The sequence below is a fragment of the Rissa tridactyla genome, chromosome 1, assembly GCF_028500815.1.
Source record: "Rissa tridactyla isolate bRisTri1 chromosome 1, bRisTri1.patW.cur.20221130, whole genome shotgun sequence".
Classification (NCBI taxonomy): Eukaryota; Metazoa; Chordata; class Aves; order Charadriiformes; family Laridae; genus Rissa; species Rissa tridactyla.
Genome location: NC_071466.1, coordinates 92,725,470 through 92,741,849, shown reverse-complemented (window position 1 = coordinate 92,741,849; position 16,380 = coordinate 92,725,470). Strand labels below are relative to the sequence as shown.

The 16,380-nt window shown below is 45.5% G+C and overlaps 1 protein-coding gene across 15 annotated transcripts in view; it reads left to right on the top strand.

Moving 5' to 3' along the window:
* Positions 1 to 7,513, top strand: part of DMD (dystrophin) — a 1,301,546-nt gene extending 1,294,033 nt beyond the window's left edge. For all 15 annotated transcript variants that reach the window (XM_054189211.1, XM_054189212.1, XM_054189209.1 and 12 more), the window contains one exon: positions 4,999 to 7,513. In XM_054189211.1, the coding sequence (XP_054045186.1) occupies positions 4,999 to 5,096 (98 nt within the window). In that variant the 3' untranslated portion in view covers positions 5,097 to 7,513. The remainder of the gene's footprint in view (positions 1 to 4,998) is intronic.
* Positions 7,514 to 16,380: the final 8,867 nt, after the last annotated feature.

The following is a 16,380-nucleotide window of genomic DNA, read 5'->3' as shown; positions in this document are numbered from 1 at the left end:
TACGGTCTGAGAATTCTTCTCCGGCTCAGCAAAACAGGTTGTTGATTTCCAGTATCCTCGTTCATATTTATGCATATTATTTGGAAAAAGCTTCTGCTGCTGAGTCGAGATTTGATACAATTAATAAAAAAAATTAAAAATTAGAAAAACGGGCATGTCCTACCTGATCTGATTCCAGCAGTTTAACCCTAAAAAAGTTGACTTCTTCAGTGAATCGCTCACAGCTCTCCAGTTGAATTTGTGCTCGCTGACGGTTCCACAGGGGGCTGGGTGACTTGCAGAAATGAATATAAAACGCAATTCTCCGCTTGCCTACGAAGTGTATGAGCTAAGGCACAGAAGCTTTTGCTTTATGTGTGAATCCATTTGTGCAAAGGCAGCTCACGCGGTTTTAAACCCACCGGCCAGGTTTTGATCCCATTACTCACATTAGGTATTGTTTTCTTGTGTAATCCCATGGATTTCATGGCATTACTTTATAGGGATAAGGGTATCGAAATCCAAGCCACCAAGAAGAAGGATTTGTCTTTTGTCAGGGAAGGGTTAGAAAGCTGTGCTGCAAAAAAAGGCACTGCATTGTGTTGGGGCTTCTTAATTTACTTTCTATCCACTCTTTGGAGTCTGAAGGCTCCATGTTTATTTCTTTGACAGGCTGTAGTGCAAGATTGATACTCAGTTACTGCGCCCTCACCCAAGGGCCTTAATTCCAGTAGAGCCTCTAAAGCAAATTCAGCAGATGTGAAGCGCATCGTTCTGTGTGTGACCAGAAGTGATGTAGTTAAGTGTCTGCAGAAATAGCTGTGTTCTGCTTTCAAGGCAAATGCACCTGTGTTAATATTCCCTCCATTTTATAAGTCTTAAGTTAATACTGTCCATGTCCATTTTGGGCTTTTCAAAGCTGCATTTCAAAGTGTGTGCTAGTTTTTTTCTTACACAGTAGCATCTTTCAACCTTTCAGTGCCTCAAGCATGGAGAAAACTTTTCAGCTTTAATGTTTAAAAAGAAAAAGGAAAGAAAGAAAGAAAGGATGGAATTAATGCCACCTTTGGTGGCATTCCTTTAAAATATGAATAATAATGAGTGGAAAGCTATGATTTGTATTTTTCTAAGTCCTTTTAGGACAGTATTTTTCTCATTAATTAAGAATGTCAATGTCCTACGTTTCAGTCTTAGAGAGGGCAAGTAAGCAGTATTCAATAGAACCAGCAGAGCTATATAGAAGCAGTCATCTAATTTGAGCTCTTATTTAGGTAACGCGCATTATAGAAGAGGGTGCGTTCATTGCACACACAGTTCCAGGAAATTATTGCATACGTTGTTCTCGACTATTCGCAGTCTTGATTGACCTAGCTATTACTCCCATCTGCAAGAGAGGCGAAAAACCTTCTGGCGGTGCAGTGACGCCCAGCTGAGGGTTCACCAGTTGAGTGGCTGTAGGACGGCTGTGTTCTTCTTCATAAGGCCCATTCTTATGGCTTGTCCTTCCATTCCATGACTGCCCTAGTGACTGCGGTCCCCAAACTGTTGCACTTTACAGTCCAGCTATTAACATAAACTGCAGTCAGCAGTGGTTTATGGTCATGCTTTGAGCTGTAAACTCAGGTGGCTCAGGAGAAGACACATGATTGTTCAGCTTTTCTGCAGAGGAAATTAAGACCTGTGCTAGAAAGGCAGTGTGGATGGTGTGGGGGAGAGGGAGTTGTATCTCCTTAGTAACCCCAGCCTGCCTTTGCACAGCTTTTGTGGAGGGAGAGCAGATCCAAAGCATGGTTATTTCAAAAATGTGGTAGCCATTAAAAGAGAAAAGGAAAAAAAAAAAAAAGCAGACATTCCTGTAATTGTTACGCGTTAAAAGAATACCTAGTGATCCCTGGATGCATAAGGTCTTCTTGGCCTGTGTTTTAGTTGCCAGACCAGTTTAGCAGTTTGTACCTACTGTGGCATACTTCTGAAAGACTTTTTTTCTGTATTTTTGATTGAAGTTATTCTTTCTAGACCTAGATTCTTCCTATAAAACCATCTTGCCTTTGGTACCTTTACAGCTCTGTATCTGACAGAACAAAATAGTATTAACAAATCCTGATTTTTTTCTGAAGATGTGGTATAGCAGTTTGGGTTGCTTTAAATCCACGGAAGGGTGATCGCTCTTCCCGAGCTGGGATTAAGTGGTGGTGTGTAGTCCCTGAGGAGCCCTGCAGTCCCATCGTTGTTTCTAGAAACAACAGATCTCAATAAATCGGAACAAGAGACGGTGATCCCGCTGGCTGCAGTGCCTCCCATGCCTGGCTGCCCAGTTACGACTCTCACCACCGCCCTGTCTCGTGTCTGTGGGTCGCTGCAGGTGAGGAGGAAAAGGAGTATTTAAAGCCTAGGGATTTCTTGAAAGTAGTTTGGAGGGTCAGGATGTTTGTGGGCATGCTGCAGGTCACCCTGGTAAGTAGAGCGAACCAGTGGCAGTTACCTTGCTGCGTATATAAGCATCTCCCATCTAAAATATGTTCTTGCTTTCGTATGACTTCATCAAATTTTCACTTTCCACGGTGTAATTTGCTGGATTGATTTCAGCCTGCATGATGCCAATAAAAGAGATTATCCCTTACATCTAAAATAAATGTGGTAGCATACATTTACTTTAAAGTAAGCTACGTTTTGACCAGAACTTGGCAGGAATTTGTCATACTCTGTTACTTGATGCGCTGATGAGCAAATTACAAGTTTTTGCTTAGGATGAATAGGATGGCTATCATTAATGATTTATGGATGAAATCGCTGCTTGATGCCTCTGTTTCTCTCTGCATTAGTGCAATTAGCAAAATGTCACGAGATTAGAACCAAGTATTTCTTTATATTGATACCTGGCAAACTGTGCCACGCACAGCACAGCTCACTATCGAACACACAGCTTGTTGAGTAGTTACCATTTAGATACAGCATAGTTTTGTGTAATGAATGCTGCATTTAAAAAAAAAAAAAAACAGCAAACAAACAACAAAAAAAACCCCAAAACTTTAAAAACTAGTGTTTAGTAATACTAAATAATTATAATACTAATAAAATACTTTTGCCACTAGTGAAAGGTGGTAGTAGTTCTCCAGAAGAAACAAACTTCTCTGGATATTTCTCAGGTCATTTTTTTCTATTCCATAAATGCTGATGAATATTAACTAATGTCACTCCAAGCTCCCATGTACCGTAGGAATGTCAGCTGTGCATGACTTCCATAATATTTGAACATTTGGAAGAGGATAGTGAGTTTGATTTGCCCCACAGGGAAGGTTCATTCCTGTCTTTGGAGAAGACAGTTGTGTCAGGAGGGACACCCACTGTGTAGGTGGGCAATGGTAACAGTCAGGCTCCAGCACGTTACAGGTAGAGACTGCATGAAAGTTTATTCTGGATACCCTGGTCATGTCCTTTCTTCATTTGGGTGCTTCTTCCTCAAGGACCTGCAAGGACTCAACATCCAGGCTAACACAAAGCAGTCCTGGGAAGCAGGGTTGTGGGCAGATGGCGTTGCGCGTCCCATGTTTTTCCAGACAGACGTTCTGTCAGCTGCTCTCAGGGAGTAAATCAAAGCCCTCTGGCCGTAGCAGCATATAGTTTTATTGAGTAATACTTCCCCCGTTATATACTTTCAGTTGCTGGCACTCTGCAGCATAGGGACTTCTTGAGTTGGAGGTCACATGCACTTCTTTGCATGTAAATAAATCTTTCTTCAGTGATTATTTTCTAACTTCTTTTTTAACTCATTTATGTGTTTGGCCTCAACATCAGCCTGTGGCGATGAGTTCAGTAATACAATTATGCGCTGTGTGGAGTATAATTCCCTTCTGCTTGTTTTAAGACCTTCTGGCTGCTCGTTCCTCCTTGTCCTTGCAAGAAATCTTGAACACTCAGCCCTCGTTTGGATGCTTATCTTGTAGGGTGCCTAGATCTCTTGTCATAGTCCCTCTCCAGTCATGTTTTTTCAGGAGGGAGACTCCAGGTGGGATTCAGCTGTTTAAACCATGACCTCTCTGTCATTTGAGATGCCAGAGGGTATTTGAGACAGTCACAGAGGGCTGCAAATCTGACACAGGACTTGGAGGAGACCCACACTCTTCTGAACAGCAGCTGGAGACCAGGCCGAGGGACTAAAAGGGCAACTTGTGGCAATTTACTCTCCCTACCTTCAAGTCGGTTTAGTCTCCAATTGTGATGAAGCCATTTCTCACTGCTGATCAGCATTGCTACCTTTCCTTTCCATTTGCAGCGGTGGTAAAATGGGTGTGAGAAGTTACAGATTTCGTCTCCAGAACTGTACTCTGCATTTATTCATCACTATTCATCATTATGTAGGAGGGCCATGTGTTGTGGTTATACCATTTTAGGGCTTTACAGTGGTTATGGGTGAGGAGAAATGCACAAATGAACCACTGTTGCTTGATAATTGTGGCATCTTTGTTTCTGCTGGACTGCTGTCTGAAAAGCAAAGGATATTTTAGAAACGACTGAATAAACTGCAGCCGTTTAGTTTGGTCATCATTTTAGCTATCTGTGCAGTTATCCTGCTGGGACCTCTTGGGTTTAATGATTTAGTTAATTACTGCTGATCTGTTTGTTTCTGTTTTTCTCCCCGATAGAACGTTGAATGGTCAAACACTTGCAGCATCAGTTGGAAACTTTTCTGTGATGTCAATGGATTTAATTGTTGCTTTTGGTGAACATTCGTAATGATGCAGCAACATGCTGGCTTACTGTCAACAAAGTTTACCGTAGCCATTCAGGCCAATATTGCTGTTAAGTGTTCTGCAAAACTGGCACCTTTGCTGACGACAACATGTTATTATCATCCAGGAGACTTCTGGAAAGGATACTCTCCGGTGTATTCCACTGGGGATGGCGGCAAGCGGCACATGGAGTGATGGATCTGTGCTTGGCCTTTTCTGTAAAATGTTCCTACCGATCTGCTGCGTGTCTTCATTGTTTAATTTCCTCTTCCTTGACTTTCTTTTTCAGGCCACAATGTAGGGAGCCTTTTCCACATGGCAGACGACTTGGGAAGAGCGATGGAAACCTTAGTGACAGTGATGACCGACGACAAGGTGTTAGAATAGCGAGATGTGTTTTACAACTTCAGGCGTCCCGCATGGTTTTTATAATATTCATACTACAAAGAGGATTAGACTGTAAGAGTTTACAAGAAAAAAAAAAATCTATATTTTTGTGAAGGGTAGTGGTACTATACTGTAGATTTCAGTAGTTTCCTAAGTCTGTTACTGTTTTGTTAACAATGGCAGGTTTTACACGTCTATGCAATTGTACAAAAATTATAAGAAAACTACATGTAAAATCTTGATAGCTAAATAACTTGCCATTTCTTTATATGGAACGCATTTCGGGTTGTTTAAAAAAAAATTTATAACAGTTATAATGAAAGATTGTAAACTAAAGTGTGCTTTATAAAAATAATTGTTTATAGAAACCCCCTTAAAAAAAACACAAAAAAAATTACTGAGGCAGTGCATTTGTTTAGTATCATTTCAGCTCTAACTGCATCAGAGATTCATGTCCTGTGTTCTTTTCCTTGCCTATCAAAAAAACAAAAGAATTATTTCCTGCAGCGACACCAAAATGGCGAACTTATGTTTCTCATTGGTTTTGTCTGACTAGGGCTGGCTTTAAAAAAACAAAAAGTCCTGAACTTCCGATGAAGGTAGTTACGTCACCTCTTTCCAATAAAATTAAGAATGACATGAATCTCACAGCTAGTTCGCAATAACTAAATGAAAGAGCACATTACATGACAGAGCCTGCAAAAAAGTAATAAAAAAAAATGAATAAAACCACCCCAGAGGAAAGAAGGAAAGGAAAGAATTGAATGACCATCCTATGTGCCAGCGTTTCATCTGCTGACTCAATTCCTGAATGCTATTAGTAAAGGAACATAGAAATTGCCTTACCGGATTAAACCTTTGGACCTCAGTGTCCGGTACCCCGCTGGCCGCAGCCAGTGCTTCAGCGGGAGTTGGGTACAGCTGTCCCCTGCCGCTGCCACCGCTTGTGTCACCTTTGCTGCAGAGGAGAGAAGAAAGGGAGAAGTTCCCTCCTGACGCCCTGTGGGATCAGCTTCTGACCCGAAGCACAAGTAGGTTACTCACAGAGCGTCTGCGCTTCTCCGGCTCCCAGTATTCTTAATGAGCGTGAAGCTCCTCCATCCTCTGGGAAATAAAACCAGAGCTTTCCACAATGTGTGTCTCAGCCTGCTACAGCAGCCGGTCCCAAGGAGCTGTAACGCTGCGAGCAACCTTTGGGAGAGGCTGTAGAAGAGTTTACTGCTGTTCTCGCGCGCGTATGGTCATCAGGTGAAGGTAGCCACACTGCTCCGTGTGATATTTATCACCAAAACAAAGGCCCTGGTCCTTTCTCCTTCCCCATTTCTCTCTACAAGTAATCCCGCAGAATTAACAATAACGTGAGAAAGAGAGGAACCGATAGCAAAACAGATTAGCCAGCTTGACTGCAGCTCATGAGAGGTAGGTTTGGGTATGAGGTGCTGTCAGCAAAAGCTTTACCACTTCATTTTCTTAACCAGCTTTTAATTTTACCTTAGAATACGTAGAAACACACCATCCGACTTTATATTGCAAGAGTAAAAAAAAAAATCTGTTACCTCTTCTTGTATGAAGTGTAATTAAACTTGGGAAAGATTTTATTTTGAATGCTAGTTAACATTGAACATGGCTAGTCATGCTATTTCTACCTCACTTTGGTTTTGTGGTGTTCCTGACAATTACGTACAGATAATGTTACATCTTCACCACGTGTCCATTGTGTGACCAGGTCTCATTGTTTAAATAATGCCAACAATGATAATCATTCACAAAAAATAAGTACAATCCCCCCCAAACCTCTGCTTTCCTAATAAAAAGCTTTTTTAACACTTTATTACAACAGGAACCCTTGGTATTTCTCATGGTCTTTTTTATCAGAAGGTTTAAATTAAGATCTGAGAAGGAGATGGGTTTCTTCTTTTTTTTTTCTTCCCCTTATACGTTAAACCTTCTCTTCAGAAAAAAAAATGGAGGAAAAATGGATTGCACGGTTGTTTTCATCAGGGTTTTGTTTTGTTTGTTTTACTTTCTAGATCTTAGTTTTGGAGTGAGTCTGTCAAAAAATATTTAAAAAGTTGAAAGCTTTATCGCTGCTTTTTTAAGCATAATTTGGGAATTATTTCATATTCCTTATTATGAAAAAGTATTAAACTGTAAAACATAATCAGTGTAATTGAATACATAAATACCATATGGCATGTTATTTCATTGTTACTCAGTACTGGTTTATTACTTGGATATCATAATATATTGATTGTGTTTTAACACCAACACTGTAACATTTACTAATTATTTTTATAAACTTCTGTTTTACTGCATTTTTTCACAACATATCAAATTTCACCAAATATATGCCTTACTATTGTATTATATACTGCTTTACTGTGTATATCAATAAAGCACGCAATTATGTTATAAAAGGTGCGGTATTTGTCATTGAGGTTCAGCAGCCACCCAGCACATCTCCCCTCCGTCAGTCCTCGCCTTAGGTGGGCGCCCAGCACCCCGTATTGTCGAACCCCCTTGTTAGGGACATCTCGGTGCCTCAGACACCTCCGCGGTGGTCAGGGTGCCGGCGGCAGCATTCGGGATTTGGCTGGAAGAGGTAAAATGTCTCTCCTTGGTTTGGGTTTTTCTCCCCCATTGAGGTTGTGAACCTCCCGGTTTTAATGCTCCACAGAGCTTTTTGGAGATTGCCAGCTCCATGGTTTCTACCTCGTTGCAGAAGGGAGCTTCAGATGGGATTGATGCTTGCTGATGAATCCAGCACTCGATGGTCGTCTTTGCCACCAGGCGTAATGCTAGCAAAACCCTCTCCTTTTGGGCTTTGGGAAGCATCTGTTCCCGTCAGAGAGGTTGATCACGCTCATCCTGTCTCATATCTGAGAAACACGCGTAGGTTTTAATACCCAGGCTCCGCTAGTTGTGTGATGATGCTGTCTTTGAGCTACCTTTCAGTGGTAGAAATAACATAATGAAAAATAATAAAAGGCAAAACCAGTGTGTGTTTGTATATGATTTCGATAATAGCGTGAGGGGGAAGTGGGAATTTCCTCATTTCATTCACTTGAGGACATAAATACGCATCCCACATCCACTCTCTCAGACTGGAGTTACTCTGGATCCCCTCCTACATACGTGAATCAGTGTGTGCCTTGCTGTACTGAGGTCTCCTCTGAAGATGACACAATCCACAAAGCACAGCAGCCACCAGTGACAAGACGACTCCTGTTTAATTCAGTTAAGTGAGAGGGAGGATAGCTTTCTCCCTACCGCCAACGCCGGAGTTGGTTGCGCGTGAGGAGACGCTGTTGGGTTTGAAGCCTGGCCGTGAGCCAGAGGGACGCAGCTTGCGGGGTGGGCTTATTAAATGCCTAAATGTACTGGAATGTCACGAAAGGGCACGCGAGCGAGGCAGAGGAGCAGTGGCGTGCTGCCTCGTCCCTTCAACGCGCTGGAAGGAGCAGGAGGCAAAACCACATACACGAGCCCCAACTCCCCTCCACGAAGTTAGGGCTGCCACAGGCAAATCCAACCCCCGGTGCTGCAGGTCACGTGTTGTGGGCTGGCCGTCGCCTCTCACAGGCCTCGCACCGATGGGTGCTGCTGGGTTGGCAGAATGTAGGTGAGCAGCCGCTACCCTGAGTACTGCAGCTCTCCAAGGCAACGCGTGCAGCAGCCCGCCGGCCAGCTGCTTTGATTGCCCTGCGCCCACGACCATTTATGACTCCTAACACCCCGTCTATAAAATCTGATATTTCTGACTGGCTCTTTAGAGGGTTTTCCTTATGTATGTTCAGGCTAAATATCCTCCTTATTTTAAGGACAAGGATATCACCTGTTCAGTGTGTTTCCTTTGCTCTCTGGAGACATTCCAAAACCGCCTGGACATGTTCCTGTGCAACCTGCTCTAGGTGAACCTGCTCTGGCAGCAGGGGGTGGGACTAGATGATCTCCAGAGGTCCCTTCCAACCCTACTATGCTGTGATTCTCTGAAGATTAGTTCTATTTAATTTTGGCAGCTGCCCTTTGCCCATAGACTTCTCAGTCTTTCCTCTACCTTTTCAATTAGATAGATAGATAGATAGATAGATAGATAGATAGATAGATGGATGGATGGATGGATGGATGGATGGAAAACCTGAGGCCCTACTAGCCAGTTCAGCTGTACTGGGGGGTGGGAGGCTCCCTCAAACTTCCCCACCAAGGCCATGCATCTCCCACGCTTCCCATGATGGTGGCAAACCTTTGTGGCTGAGGATGGCACATGCTGGTCATCTGCTGCATGGCCCCTGCCTGCCACCTCTCAGCCCAGCCAGTGCCACCCAGCCCAGCCCTGGGCTTGCTGGTACAAGTGTGTAATTCGCTTCATGGCGGTGCCTGCTACAGAGCATCCGTAGCCGCCTCTGGCTGGGCACAGGTGGCAGAGGCAGCACTGCAGAGCGCCGTGTGAAGTACGGGCATTTCCAACCCTCCCCACGCGCAACCAGCAATGGCTGCTTGCAGTGCTTTAGCTCTGAAGCTTAGCTGCGCCGTTACGCACACTGCCACTTTTGCATCACGGTGTCCTGCAACTACACCCCCACACACACTTCCCCCGCCCCGGCCCCGACTTTGTGCGGGGGGGACACCCTGCAGTATTGACACCACTGGGAGGACGTGATTTACTCCTCCTCACGAAGGTGCAGGAGCAGCAGGAGCAGCAGGCTGGTGCCCAGTCCCGCGCTGGTTAGTTAGCAGCACGTCCCAGCCCTCGGGGGCATTTCACTGTCTGTGACCCATTTCGGCTGCCCATGGGCACACACGTGCAGTCAGGCTGAAACCCAATAAATCTTCCCCTTCTGGACTCAGGCTCCACTCAAAGATTTCACTGGGAATTCGTTTCAGCTCAGAGCAAGCATATCAACTCATTAGAAGGTGCCATAAATCTGTGCAAGAAAAACGGGGCTGCTGAGACCAACTAAGACATAACACTTCCCTACAGGAATCCCTGTAAGCTGGTAATACTGCTTACCAGCTAAGGGAGATGATTGCAGCACATATTTAGTAGCTCATAGTGCCAAAAACTTGGTTAGAAAAGCACTTGTGGTTAAGGGAGGGGTGAAATTTAAGGAAATCTTGTAGCTATAGAAGTGAACCGTGGGGCTTCACAAATACAGAGAGTTGCTGCTTCAGCCTATTGCCTAAATCCTTACTGCTTGCCAACCCAAGGCTCGTATTAGTCAGCTTGGCAATCGTTTACCAGGTGTAAGGGCTTCTTTATATTATAATTATCTGAGCATTACAATGGATATACCAGTTATTTAATAGCTGGCACATGCTTTTTACTAGCTGCATCCAAGCAAATTCTCCCTATTTGCTGACATATGCAATGCACTACTTGTAAGATTTTTCCTCTCTTGCACACACACAGAGATGCGCGCACACACACATATAGGCGGAAAAAAACAACCAATCTTTTATTGTCTTTCTAGCTGAATGGAAGAGGTTGGGTTTTCTCCACATGAGCATCTCCAGGAATAACAGCAACCTATCAGTATGTCAAAAATTGCAACATGTATTTAAAAAAAATAAATATATATATATATATTCATGTACTTCTATAATAGGAAATCAGAAAATTAATTCCCTCAACATTCCTATATTTGTTTCCTTCCCACATGCTCTACTTGAATCTGAAGATCCAAACCAACAGCATGAAGTGCAGTTCTGCAGGTATAATGGCTTTCAAACCATTAACGACTATATGAAATAAGGTGAGGGTCTTTGAGAACACGTTGTTTTATTAAGGCAAGGACAAGCTAAAAGAAGTCAGTCCATCAGCCCTCCGTGAAGCTGTAGAAAGATGGTTTGGTCCCAGTCACACATGAACTTGCCACCTCCGCGTGCCTGAAGCTGCCGTTGGTGTCTCCGCTTCTCCCAGCCACTGCAGCTCGCTGCTCACCACTCTGCGGCCTGCACGGGACTGCCGTGCTGCTTGCTCATCTCTGAGGTGGTGCTCTCACCTCAGCAAGATGAAAGCTCCTTCCCTTCAGACTCAGAAGCAGACAACAAACTGCTGAGCAGCTGATCCGTGAGGCAGTGTGGTCCAGTGGGGGAACACGGCAGTGGCAAAGGCTCCTTGCCAGGCCAGGGACACCACCAGGTCAAGCCTTGCCTGGTCATTCAGGGGACATGAGAGGAGCAGTGAAACCCCAAAGCGTTTCATGGGAACAAAAATCAAGCACACATAGAGAAATTTACACAGGCGTGCTTTTACACACTGGCGGCGTTACTACATAACATGAGGTTAGAGCACTTTCAGAAGAGCAGTAGTATATCCCAAAATAAGATTAAAACCATTCCATCTCTAAAGGCTCGCTGTTAAGTTTGCACTACTTAAAGATGCCCTCATTGACGATCTATGGCAGGGCTAATACACAATCAAAAAAATATCATCAAGACAGGATTTTTTATTTCTGCAGCAGGGTAATTGTCTAGTTGTGCCTCATTCACCAGACAAATGGTTTTATTCTAACACTGATGTAGGAGATACTTCTTTTGCACAGAAGATTAATAGCAGTTGCCAGTATAATTCCCTGCTGCATCCCACAGTGAATGTTTAGATAAAGGCTGCAACCAGCTGCAGGTGATAAGACGTGAGACTACTGGGTTTTTTCCTACCAAACACAAATACAAGCTTAGAAACTCACAGGCCTGAGAAAATATTAGGTACGTTAGATGAGACCCTAGATACATGAATATATGCAAAGATGCACACACAGAGACAGAGACATGGAACACCTTGGTCTTCCTCTTTGTGTGTGTGTGTCTGTGTGTACGTTCACATAAGCACATGGACGCAGATGTGCACGCACAAGCTCTTTGCCGTGCCGAGCCTGTGAACTGCTCAGTTAAAAAAAGTAAAAGAACCAGACTCAGTTGTGTCAAAATAGATAAAGGCTGACAATAGAATCATAGAATCTTCATGGTTGGAAAGGACCTTTGAGATCATCGAGTCCAACCAAACAACCTACAATCTCTGCCACTAGAGCATGCCCTGAAGTGCCACATCTAGATGTTTCTTAAACACCTCTAGGGATGGTGACTCAACCACCTCCCTGGGCAGGCCGTTCCAGTGCCTGACCACTCTTTCAGTAAAGTAATTCTTCCTCATATCTAATCTAAACCTCCCCTGCTGCAACTTCAGACCATTTCCTCTGGTCCTGTCATTATTCACCTGGGAGAAGAGGCCAACACCCACCTCTCTGCAACCTCCTTTCAGGTAGTTGTAGAGGGCAATGAGGTCTCCCCTCAGCCTCCTCTTCTCCAAGCTAAACATGCCCAGCTCCCTCAGCCTCTCCTCGTATGACCTGGTCTCCAGACCCCTCACCAGCCTGGTAGCTCTCCTCTGGACACGCTCCAGCACTTCAATGTCCCTCTTGTCCAGAGGGGCCCAGAACTGAACACAGTACTCGAGGTGAGGCCTCACCAGTGCCGAGTACAGAGGCACGATCACTTCCCTGCTCCTGCTGGCCATGCTATCCCTGATACAAGCCAGAATGCTGTTGGCCTTCTTGGCCACCTGGGCCCACTGCTGGCTCATGTTCAGCTGGCCGTGCACCAGCACCCCCAGGTCCTTTTCTGCTGGGCAGCTTTCCAGCCACTCTTCCCCAAGCCTGTAGCGTTGCAATGTGCATTAATTCAGCTTTATTCTAAATTATAACAGCCCGTGTTTTGCAGCACCAGCGCAGTATTTTAGTCAGCTGAAGTTGTTGAAGTTTCTTCAGGAATTTTGGTTCCTAAGGAAAGTGGCCGTAAGCACATTGGCTCCATGTAATGTCTGCTTTTGTTGTTCCTCTGAAACACCTGGCAGAGCTGGCATGGCCTTCCAGCCTTGGCAGAAGGTAATAAAGACATCAAGCCTATAACTTAGCTTCTTTCATCTTTTTTCTTTTCCTCCCCCCCTTTTTTTTTTAACCTCCCTGGCAAGCTCAAAGCCTTCCTTCGGCAAGACCTTGCAGGCAGACAAACGGTGCTGAGCCTTTCAATGACTGTGCACGTATTTTATTCTACCTGGGTTGTGCCGGCTTCCTCTTCTACATTAAGCAGGCTTTTAAGACAAAACAATACACAAAAGGAAAAGACCGTTTGCATCTCTAAGTCTTAAAATCGCAGGTACCCACATCAAGCCTGAGAGTTCCCTATTTTCTTGCTGCAAAGCCTCAACACTGTTAACGCCGACGTGCTCTTACCAGAGGCTGTGAGTACCATATGCAGGGGACCCTGCACTCCCCCTTTGTCAGGATATAAGGATTCCTTAAAAGTTCCCCAGTACTTAGGATGCTCTTCCTCTCCTGACAAAAATATGTTGATTTCTCCTTTGTAGTCACCCTTTTTTGCTTCTGCTATCCTGGCTTTGTTTCCTGCTGTCCCCGGCAACTCTTCCCCTGTGGAGCTGGACACTGAAGCCCTTTCTTGCCCAGCCCCGTCCATACCAGCATCACCATTAGGAGCTTCCCTCTCTCACCCAGGTCACCTGTCCCCATCCGGTACCCATCCTCATCCCCATCCCCATCCCACACCGGCCCCAAGCTCCAGACCCGAGTTCAGCAGAGAGGGACGGTGCCCCAGCCCTCCCCTCATCCCCCAGCCCTAATCCCACCTCCCACCACCTTCCACCCCTTGGTGACAATGGTGGCCTATTCCTGCTCTGTTCCCGCATAGGCTGCTGCCAAAATCACCTGGTCCTGAAGCCAGCCTGACCTCCCCATCACATGACCGACACCGCGGGGCTGTGCACGCCAACGCTTCATTACCCCCACTTTCCCCTCCTGCCACTGTCTTTAACAAAAAACACGAACCACAGCTGGTCACAAACCCATCGCAGGGAGCGCTCCCTTCCAGAGCAACACATTTGCTTAACGCTCCGTGTTTTCTTTCCTTCAGTGTGATGGGATTGGGGTTTTTTTTCCTCCCTCCACTAATTTCCCTACTGAGCCTCATTTTTTCGTGCTTCATTAACGTTTTCCCTTGTGCCGCTTCTAATACATAGCTTTACTTACAGAGCAGGTTCTCCCCCTCCAGCCCCCCTCTTCCACTCCCGCTGGGCTCTCTGCTTGCTCACCATACGCTTAGGAACGTGGCCATGTAGGTAGGCACCGTTTATGTCTGGAGTCCCATATATGTTCCTCTTTACTCCTTCGGCTGGAGTCTGTGACTTGTCTCACTCTCGACGTCTCTAACCCCGAGTGAATCAAAGTTTTCCCTTTTGTGAATGGGACCATCAGTAAGAGACTCCTGTCTTTTAACGCACTGTTGCAGGACATGATTAAAATCCTTGTAGAAAGGTATGCTGGTTCTCCTTTGTTTGTTTAGTTGTTTTTTTTTCCCCTTGTTTTGTTTCTTTGGGGGTTTTGGGTGTTGTTTTCTAAGAACAGGGCTTACCAACTTGCTTGCTGCTGGAATTTGTGTTGAGAATGGCGGTTGGCTCACATGACCAACAAGGCTCCATAACCCCCATGGACCGTGACTGCTAAAGGCAGCCCCATGGACTCAGCTTTCAAAGGGGGATGCAAACTGTGCGGCTTATGTCCCGTGAAGGCGATTCACTAAAGTGGCCTATTTTTAAGAAATTTTTTTTTTTTAAGAGCTAAACACTCAAAATCATCCAGTGCGCCTGTGGGTATCTGTACCTCACAGAATCACACCGCCAACATTCAAATGGCTTACCGCGGAGATAGCAGCCAGACTTCAAGTATGGTACTCAGGAAATTAGGCACCAAATGCACCTGATTTTGCTGCTCACTTACTCCCACCCCTCAGCCCAGAGGGAGTTAGGGAGGTTGTGATCCCCGGGCAGGGGAAGGCCACAGTGAGAAGCCCAGCTGGCTGAATGTCAGGCATTAGCAGCACTGGTGGGCTCGGGGACGGCGGTGGCTGTTGCCATGGGCACCGGAGCGGCAAACAATAATAATATCAAGGCAGACTAAGGGGGAAAGGGTAAAATAGGATCTCTCCATTTCACTTCGAATATGTCTTCAAATTAACTGTGGTGAGTAATTACCTGTGAAAAAGTAATAATGATGATTCTGCAGCTTAGAAGAAAACTCCTTTAACAGCGGGCTGCAGGAGACACCTTTGATTTTGCCTGCTATTAAAGGGCTTTTTTTTTCTTTTGTATGAGAAAAGAAATCATAGCCATGAAGTAAGTCACATCAGTTATTGCTAAGACAGCTGTTTCATTACAGCGTGCACTGCTAGGTGTTATTTTTTCCAGACTGTTGCCTGTTGTGCTCGGGTGGCCTTCCCGCCTGTCCCCGTCAATCCCAGTGGAAGTTTTCCATTTTCATCTATAAGAGGACATTTCCCCATCTTCCCCGCGCAGAGTTTTTCTCCAGCTGGGCTCCGCGCATGACCCCAGCACTTTGATCCTTGCCTCACATCGGCAGGATAACTTCCCTGACTTCCATCTGATTTATACAAATCATTTGACCTTTTTCCTTTTGCCTTTGGCCACAAAGCACTCAACTGCCACAAAGAGCCTGCCAGCATCCCACAGAAGGAAAAGAGCATCGCGTCAGGGCTGTTCAAGAGTCACCTTTTTCTTCCTCACCCCATTTGCACTGCTTTGAGTTATTTAAAAAAGGAGTAGCACAGAAGTGAGTCAGCCCAAAAAGGCCCTGTGGGCTCAGTGAAAAGCATCCCTCGTTTTGCCCGGTGCCGTGTCTTAGAGCCAAGGCTTTGTGCCTCCCTACATTCAGCATTTCCCAAGTCTGGGCACCTAACAGCCTTATTTACAAAAGGAAGGCTATTGAAGTTAGGGCTCCTGGTCTTGCTCCTTTCTCTTTTTCCTTCCCTCCCCCCATCGCCCCATTTGCTTCACGCTGGAGCTGTGAGAACAGTGGTCCTTAGCTGGCAGCAGCAGCAGCATCACCCAAGCCCCTGCCCTCTCTACCTGGCTTTCTTGGCGCTGCCAGGACAAGCGTGCGACGCCGAATCAGCTCCGCTTCATCACATTTGTTGCATGTGCATGAAGTGCCGCTGTGAGCACGCTGCGCCTCCGCCAGGTCACAAAGCGATGGCACCAGGGCGCGCAGACAGCCGCCGTCTCAAATGCGGTGCAGAGGAGCGGCGCCTGTGCGTCCGTCCTGATGGTCTGCAGCTCCCATCTGTAATCCAACATGGCTCTGCTGTGCGCTGCCATGGGCTGTCTGGGTATAGCAAACACTTAGGGAAGTACCGGGTGCCGTGAACTAGATGCTCATTTTAAAAGATCCTGAGAGGCAGAGAGTTGCGTGTATTTTTT